Source organism: Pistacia vera, unplaced genomic scaffold (genome assembly GCF_008641045.1).
Source record: "Pistacia vera cultivar Batoury unplaced genomic scaffold, PisVer_v2 Contig65, whole genome shotgun sequence".
NCBI classification, from domain to species: Eukaryota; Viridiplantae; Streptophyta; class Magnoliopsida; order Sapindales; family Anacardiaceae; genus Pistacia; species Pistacia vera.
The window spans coordinates 605275-614733 of NW_022196501.1; the positions used below are offsets into that span (position 1 = coordinate 605275).

General features: G+C 34.8%; 1 protein-coding gene across 2 annotated transcripts; it reads right to left on the reverse strand.

Moving 5' to 3' along the window:
* Positions 1 to 6230: 6230 nt before the first annotated feature.
* On the reverse strand, positions 6231 to 7575 carry LOC116111718. Of its 2 annotated transcripts, none has more exons than XM_031397863.1 (2): positions 7279 to 7575; positions 6231 to 7206 (listed from the first exon to the last, which is right to left on the reverse strand). In XM_031397863.1, the coding sequence occupies exons 1-2, from the start codon at positions 7365 to 7367 to the stop codon at positions 6558 to 6560; spliced, it is 738 nt and encodes a 245-aa protein (XP_031253723.1). In that variant the 5' UTR covers positions 7368 to 7575; the 3' UTR covers positions 6231 to 6557. The 2 variants fall into 2 exon arrangements, with proteins under 2 accessions (XP_031253723.1, XP_031253724.1); XM_031397864.1 differs by having other exon boundaries at positions 7291 to 7574.
* Between the last annotated feature and the right edge of the window lie 1884 nt (positions 7576 to 9459).

The window sequence follows — 9459 nt, forward strand, 5'->3', positions numbered from 1 at the left end:
TGAACCTATTAATTAAGCTCATTAAAAAAGTTCTTGATATACATTCTGATATACACATCGCATCATATCTTTTTCTAATTCATCCAACTTTTTGTTAAGAAATCAAGGTCTCAAAAATGTATCGAGAATTGACTTAGACTCTCATCCGTTAATGACGTAAAATGTGACAAACTCCCTCTCTCTCTCTCTCTCTCTCTCTCTCTATTTGATGATAGAAGGTATTTGGACCAATTTACGTATACCTTAACTAATCTCTTGGTATCCTGAAACTACCGACTAAGTAAGAGCTCAAGAAGCTACTTTATTAACAACCAATGAGAGACTCGAACTCAGGACATTTTGAGTAATACATCCAAGAGTCCATGTCGAACCACTCGACCTATTTCTCCTTTATATTGCTATCTTATGAATCTAACTACAGCTAATACATTGACACACGATAGATAATGAAACTAATGGGGTGTTTTGCATAATTGGAACATGTAATATAATGTTATCTCTATGAACGTATGGGATCCAATACGTACTTCTATGAGACAAATTGAAGGCCTCAAAAAATGGATAAATGATATGTGTTCATATGACGATTATCAGTTGCATTTCTCAATTATATAGTCTACATTTCAGTTATACCTCATTTATTAGGTCTTTAATTTGAAATTGTATATATGATTATCGGAAAGTATAAATACCATCGAGATTATTAAAACTCTATACAAAAGTAGAAAAAATCCTTAGGGATTTTAAAAGTTTCCAAAAATAGAGTGCACTTTGAATTACTCCCATCTTATATGCTTAAACATAAAATTTTATTATGTTTGAGAGATTGGATTGGAGCATGAGCTAGGTAGCTTTGTAATTAAGGTTGACATGAATAGAATGAAGAACAAATTCTGTGCAATGGGATGCTAAAGAAAGTTAAGAACATCACAAATGAACCAATGGCTAAAAATGTTGTGAGTGTGAGCATAGTAGAATGACAAAGAGTAACTCAAGAGTTGGCTTGATGGTCTAAGAAGTTTTTTTTTTTTTTTTTGATAACTAGGGTGTTTGGGTAACTTACGGTACTTTAACTAATCATCGGAATTCATTGAACATCTTACATGCCTAAAAATTAGATACTAATGTTATGGTGGTGAATAGCCTTAAGGTTTGAACCCAGAACTCAATGAAGAAACAAACCTTTTTAACTGAGGCTAACCCCTTGAAGTTTATTCTCTTTATTGACTTCCTAGTTTGAACGTTGAATCACTTATTATATTGTGACTTATCTTGAAACATCTATCATATTTGTGCTTACTTAAAACATTGGATTTATAAGGTATTCAATAGATTCTAAAGATTAGTCGAGATATACATAAGTTGGTCCAAATACCCGGTCATTAAAAAAAAAAAAAAAAAGAAAGACAGTCCATTTTGTTGAGTGTTTCTTCATCTTTCATCTACAATTCATTCAAATATAATACAATTCCTCAAAGTTGAGTCCTGGGTTTGTCAACTCATGCCCCATTGTGACGCCATCAATCACCTTCCATTAAAAGCAATTGGTTTAATTATTATTTTCTTTCATTTTTTTTTTTGCATCTCTCCTGAAATTGGGTCCCCTACAACATTATTGTCCATTTTAGTATCTTTAATTTCTTTATTCCTTCCAATTTACCAAACCCTTCTCCATTTTGTACTACTGGACTTGATTCTCTCATCTCAACCGTCATTCACATCACCTACATCACTCTCTCTTCAAATTAATTTACACCCCAAGTGTTGCCACGTAAAAAAAAAAAAAAAAAAAAGAGAATATTTTGATACAAATTATCGACCCGTCAGAATCATAACATTATTGAATCGATAATATATCATCCGTCATCAATTTAGTATTTTAGTTGAGAAATTGAGATATTTATTTTGTCATTTTCTTTAACCCATATCATCCAAACCAATAAGATACACACACTCTTTTGAAGGAAAACGATACTTTTGTGCAATTTGTCAACGAATATGGACCAATCTAACCCATCATCCAAGTATTATGGGGATCATTTGCGAGGCACAACATTCAATATATCGTTTAGTTATATAGTAACTCACTAATAATTTTTTTGTTTAATGATCGAGGTGTGTAGATCAGTTACTCGTATTTGGACCGATCTCCAAAGTCCATTGAACTAATATTTTACTGCTAATGAAGAATGTTTAGGAATCTGACGTGCAGTTCGTTTCAATGATGATCGGCTGAATAATTTTTAGATTATTGATTAACAATCCGACTTGGTAAGAAGGGAGTTTAGAAAGAAAGAAAAAGGCAAAGTGTATTTGTGATGGGCACATTGGACGTTGAGATAGAATTTGGTGGTCAAAGGAGTTCCCTACCATTAAATGTCGCAAGTGAAGTAAACAAAAGAACCTTGTCACCATTCACAAAATCCCAATCAATCACAGAGGCAAAGCCCAAGGGGACGAGACAACCCATTAATTTGCTCATAAAAATTGACACTCTTTACTGTTTGAGAGTTTTGCTTGTGTGATGTGTTGGGCCCCTTTTTTTTTTTTTTTTTTTTTTTTTCTTTTCTTCTTTTGGTCACTTAATTTCACTGTTAATGACAAAATTGTGGTGTGACTGTGTGAGGACCATAGCTAGCCTTGAGCCACCTTTGTTGTTCAAGTGGAGAGTGGTTGGGACCCAGATGGTCAGTGACCGAACCTGGGTCTGGACCCAATACCACTGTTTGGTGTGGACCCTTTTTCCAACCGTGTACACATATGCTTTTATTATTATTTAAATTGTATTCCTATGGTTGTTGATTTTTATCAACGGTTATAATTTCATTGATAGGACATATAATATTGTGGGGTCACTAGCCTGAATTTTAGTACCCGTTGTGTTTTTTTTTTTTCAATACTACTATCCTTACAAAGATTTTCATATAAAATGAGGTGACAAAAAATATAATCTTACAAAGATTTTCATAATACTATTTTTTTTTTACTAAGGGTATCTGGTCAGTTTGCACGTATTCTCTTAATCTTTCGAGACCCTGAAGTTAAAGGCCAACAAACTTTCCAATGGCAACCCCTATTAACACGAGAGGAATCGAACTCAAGACTTTTGAATAATACACTCAAGAGTTTTTATTACTCACCCACCATGCACCCAGAGGTGGTTACCCCCCATGTTCATTGATTGATCATACTTTTATTAGAAAATTGAAAATATATAAACTATAATTAATCAATTAAAGATTCTTAATGCATGTCTCATTTTATGAGTAATTCATCCTAAACACCAAGTTGAGGATGATGACAAGAAAAGAGTCATTAATCCAACAATAAAACTATGCAATCACATTGATTGAATTTTGCTGATTTAGAGCTAACAATGAAGAAATATAAAGTTGAAAAATCGAGTCGTGAACTAAACGGAAAAATATCATATCTTTATTATGTTCGACGATTTATATTGATTCAATAATATTGTCGATTCAGTAACTTAACTTGACGGCACATATAAATTCTAGTCATTTCAAATGTGAAGAACATGGTAAATCAAAATGATATTAATGCAATGTGAAATGGAATTATGGAATCATGTGCACCCAAATTGGCGGAGAGTAAGATTCATTGGCGGCTATAAAATAAATTTAATTAAACATAAAAAGGAGAGGATATTTTAATTTATATTATATTAATGAAAAATAGCAAAAAATAATACATGACAGCTAAGGAAATTACACGAATCAGAGACAGAGTTCCTTGGGTTGGGTGCCAAAAGACAAATCTGGTTGTCTTGTGATATATATATATGTAAGAATAATCTCACCAGCTAATTTCAGCCCCCGCCCACCCCACACCTCCCACCACCACCAGTCCACGACCACCAAAACCACCCAAGTGTTCTCCATGTGCTCCCATGGTTCCAAAGCCGAGTGAGTAAGACTCCACAATTTTAATATCTGCAATAATTTCATATTACATTTAAATTATAGTTAACGATTTTTTTCTACTCAATAATAATTTAATGACAATTTTATATAACTTGCAATAACAGTTTGAGTCCACAGTTAATTATTGAATGTATTGAAACAATAATTTGATTTGTTAAGAGTTTCAATTGGCTTTCCTACCATTCTCTCTCTCTCTCTCAAGATATTCAATTGAGTTTATATATTTGTCAATTATACAGTGAATTGGAGATGAACGAACAAATAAGAGAGGAATACTCATTTGGTTAATTTTTTAGAATGTAACGACAAAAACGTTTTTATATGTAAGTGAAACTTTTGACTAGTTTGGATAGTGTATATTAAGTTCCACGATGATTAAATTTTTCGAACCCACTGGAAAAAGGTGATAGAAGATAATCAAATTTCAGAATCAATTAACTAAATTAAAGCTCGTAAGATAAAGACAATCTCGATCATATATATCAACATCGACCCTCAAAATATTATTGATTAAGGTCAGTATTTATTTCGTTCGCACCTTGGATCTTAATTCACATTTTGGTTACGCTCAAAAGACTAGACCAACGATGCAACTTGAATTTTGAAGATCAAATGGATGAGAAAACAACTGTTCCACAACTAAATAAATTTGATAAGGCCAAGCTTTATTGGAAATGATTTTTTCTTTAATTTTTTTCTATGATTTTTTATTTCTGTGTACATCTAGAAAGAGTCAGGGTCCAATCAAAGTTCAGAAACTGGAAAGATGTAAGATTCAGAACAAAATCAGTGGCCAACTGTTGGCTGAGGTTTGATGACCCTTTTCATCTGCCATTGATGTATCACCATCAATCTCTATTTGGAAGGAGATGTGACTTTCTGGTTGGGCCAGTCTTGCCCTTTGTATCATGTGCCTATCTTTCACTAGGATGCAGCTGCTGCTGAATGGTGGTGTTAATAAGGGATTTTCTACCTTCGAAAAGCCTGATTTCGTGACAAATTTTCAGATTTCATCCCACAATACATGATATCTTGTACGATTATTCTGTGCTAGCTGAACCCACTGTTCATCAGAAATAATAGTCCTTGAGCTTGCATGTGAACTGCAAGTTGTTCTGTTTGGAGGGATGAGAATTTTAAAGGGTTTTCATCTTTGTACTATCAGATTCTTTGGGGACGGGATCAGGTCAAGTTGATGATCTGCAGTGTTCTATTATTAACTTAACAAAATCATATTATTCAATTCTGTTACTTCAAGTTGGGAGATTCCTTATGGTATTTTTTTATTATGGGATGATCATTCAAAGCTCTGATCAATCTTGTCATCAGAAAAAAATAATGCATCAAATCTTGCCCTTCCGGAATTGAGAGGGGATCCCCTGGCCTTCTTTGATCACACAGCCGCATCACAATCAAAGCACTACTATTTTCTGATTCCACTCTCGCATCCCATATCATAAACGAATGAAAATCTTTACAAATCTTTGCTTTCTTCAAGTATGTACTATAATATTCTTACTCACCTTCTCTAATGGGACTCACAGTTTATGCTGGGTTGGAGGCAAAGTCTCTAGCCCCACTAACTAAGGTGAGCAGAGATAAATCTGAACCCCTAAATGAGGTGGGTAGAGGATTACATGTACATCACATCTTCAAAAGAAAACACTTACGTGTTAGTTTGGAACAATTTCTAATTACTCACACATCTCATATCATTTATAACGAGAAACTTTATAAATCTTCGCTTACTTTAAGTACGTAGATCTATATGTTTCAGATCAAAGGCAGTTACCTGAACTGAAAACAGATAATATTACCTGTTGATTGAACAGAACTAACATCTATTTATTAGTTCGAACCAATTTCTATAATCACTCGCACATCTCATATCATATTGACGAGAAATCTTTAAAACTTCGCTACTTTTGCAGGTAGATTATAGTTTTGATCAAAGACACTTGCTTGAAACTGAAAACGGACAACATTTACGGGTTCATTAGACCAAAATCAAAATATTATTATTGGATAGGTGATTAAATTTGTATATGATTAGATGTTACGGTGACAGTTAACGGAAAGCAAGAATACACATCTTACAATGATGAAACTAAGAAAAATGCTCTTACCCACTTGCACACTATAATGACTGAACTTTTGGCTCAAGTGATGGTGGCAAGTCCTTTTTTTTTTTTTTTTTTTTTTTTTTTTTTTTTTTTTTTTTCTGATAAGCTGTGGGGCTCAATTTGATCATGGTAGAGAATGGCACCAGAATAAAAATGGCAATAAAAATGACCCACAGCTTGTCTTTACAGCAAAACAATTACATTAAACTACCACAATCTGAAACAAAGACTATAATAATTCATGAAATGTAAGTTGAGAAGAGAGAGCTCCTGCCTAAAGACAAGATCTGGTTATGAAATTTAGCCGCCACCGCCACCCTCCGCCACCGCAAAAAACACCCTTTTGTTGTCACTTCATATAGCAGGCTTGAGCTCAGTCGTTGCTGAGTTTAACTTAGCTTCCGAGTCCAACTCAACGGAATCATTGCTCAAGAAAAAATATAAAATGTATTTTTAATGGATAATTATAATATTATAATAATCAATCAATTACTTAACCATTAAATCCGGTTTGGCTCCACACTGCGTCTCTCACGCGCCTTAAGTCGCGTCCCTTGAGGGTCCGTCCCACGCCCTCGAAAACCGAAGCCCCGGCCGTTCTGCGGCTCCGAGCCAGGTACTCGTGTGGGGGGATCATCTCTGAGTCACGATCTTCCAACCCGTCGTCCGAGTCGTGCAATGACTCGACGGAGTCAACCCGGTAAATCTTACTCCAATCCGGGACGTTCACAGGTGCTGACGTGGCCATTTGATGCCCACGTGGGGATGCAGCCACGGTGTCACTCCCGCCTCTTAACTGGTGTACAATTCTCTGTGAGGACACCGTTTCGAAGGCCAGGGACAACCCTCCCACTTGGCGGTCGTCACGTGGTATTCGACGGTGCCGACAACTCCCGTTACTCTCAACCGAAGCGCGTGGACTCCATTCGCTTTGAGAATTATTGTTACTAACGACCACCGGGTCGTTTCTGTCTGAAACATCGTCAACCGTCGACCACACATCTTCCTCTCCAAGCTCCGACACGTCGGTCACGTTCGCCCCTTGGCCGTTACCGTAGCCGTAACTCCCCAAATACCTCTCGCTTCTGCTCGTGGTTAACCTCCGACCTTTCGCCATAATAGCATTCGAAGACAAAAAAGAACTAAATACAATTCAAAGTCGTTGTCAGAAGATGAAGAAAGAAGCTAAGTGGGGAGTGTTATGAGTCCATTACCGAGTTTCAAACCTTGTTATTTCTCTCCGCCACAGCCACAGATTAGCGACATAGAGTTCGAATAACAGTAGACAACTGATCATTATCATCACCGTTCTCAAGCCTAGCTAGACTTCATTTTAAAAGCATTTCTATGGTAAAAAGGTATATATTTTGATTCCGGATCATAAAGAAAAGGGGATTTCTGAAATGAAGATTTGAAGGAAGAAAATGGAAAGATGAAGGTGGAAATTGAGTTCTGCACCAGAAGGAATCAATTGATTCCTTATAGCAACATAGGTTGTGTTTTGGGGAAGAAGACGTGTATATATAACAGTTTATATTGAAGTTCATTTCATTTGAAGTGAATTTGGACTTCATTTTGTCTGAATTTCATTAATTAAAGATTGATGGATGGTGAGATTTGATTATGGACGGGAGATGCCAAGATGGGTACGAAACTGTAAAAATTAAATAAATGACAATGGGGTTAGAGTTGTCACACGTGTTCAACACTCACTACTTCTTGGGAGTTCACTACTTCTTGGGAGTGAACTGAGCTCCGAAGCACAACTATTTTGGACTCTTTAATATTTAGGTTAGTTTCCGTGTAATTTAATTAATTTTAAGGACCTTAAAATTAATTTTTATCAAATCACTTGCTTTTTTGAAATAATTTTTTTTTAATGTATTCTTAAGTATATAGTGTTATTTTCGAGATAAAAGAAAAAAAAATATAAAAAATGAAGTGATATCGAAAGTCATTATTGGCGATTGTGGAACACGCGCTCCATGTTTAGGATTGAGACAAGACTCAATTGAGTTTAAGATTAGAATATCCACGTCAGATTTTCCATAGTGGATCACATCCTGTTTGACTAAGTAAATGTATCTAAATACGGGTCCCACTATCCACGTGGGCACACATCTTAAACATCAACCTCAATCGTCATTTGGAAGCGCAACACGTGTACTTCCAATAAAGTGTGGGGGACTACGATCCCCCGTCTCTTTCCATTACGTGTCACCATATGTGACCTGTTAAATATATCAAAAGTCCTGGATGCAATGCTAATGGAGTAATGCTAGTGTCAACTAAGTTACTTCGACACCATTGATGGTTTATGATTTCAATTATTATTATTATTATTTTTTTTTTTTATGACAAATGTGGTATAATCAACCAATCTTGAGATGCCATGTTAGCATACGTGACATACACGTCATATGGTTAGTTGGTTGCATCAATGATCGTGATGGGAAAGAATTTATTCAAATAATGTGGATATATCGTAAACTGATTTTCATATATAGATGTATCAGTAATACATTAATTATAAGATTTTTGTGGATGATATTGTGTTTCTTATTATCAATGTGATATTAACATAACATACAATATGCATATAGTTGGAATCCACAATCACTCTTATTTCATATATCTCGTCTATTAGATCTATTAATTTGAAATTGTATATATAATTATCGGAAAGTATAAAACACCATTGAGTTGAGATTATTAAAACTCTATACAAAAGTAGAAAAAATCCTCAGGGATTTTAAAAGTTTCCAAAAATAATTGGTGCACTTTAAATTACTCCCATCCTATATGCATAAACATAAAATTTTATTATGTTTGAGAGATTGGATTGGAGCATGAGCTAGGTAGCTTTGTAATTAAGGTTGACATGAATGAAGAATGAAGAACAAATTCGGTGCAATGGGATGCTAAAGAAAGTTAAGAACATCACAAATGAACCAATGGCTAAAGAAAGTTAAGAACATCACAAATGAACCAATGGCTAAAAATTGTTGTGAGTGTGAGCAGAGTAGAATGACAAAGAGTAAACATCAAGAGGTTAGCATGACGGTTAAGAAAGTTTTTTTTTTGTTTTTAGTAACCAGGGTGTTCGAGTCAGTTTGCACGCATTTCAACTAATTATCGGGATTTATTAAACATCTTACAAGCCTAAAGAATCAGGTATATCATAATGTTATTGTAGTGGGTGACCTCAAGGTTTAAACTCATGAACTCAATGAATGAAACAAACCTTCTTAACCGATATGCTAACCTCTTGAGGTTTACTCTCTTCATTGACTTTTTAAGTTTGAACGTTGATATCACGTATCACATTTGTGACTTACCTTAGAACACTTATTGTATTTGTGACTTACTTGAAATATTAAATTTATAAGATATTC

Coding starts and splice junctions, on each gene's coding strand:
- LOC116111718 (XM_031397863.1), bottom strand. CDS start 7,367: ATGATAATGATCAGTTGTCTACTGTTATTCGAACTCTATGTCGCTAAT. Junction 7,207..7,278: donor ATAACAAGGTTTGAAACTCG/GTAATGGACTCA, acceptor AATTGTATTTAG/TTCTTTTTTGTCTTCGAATG.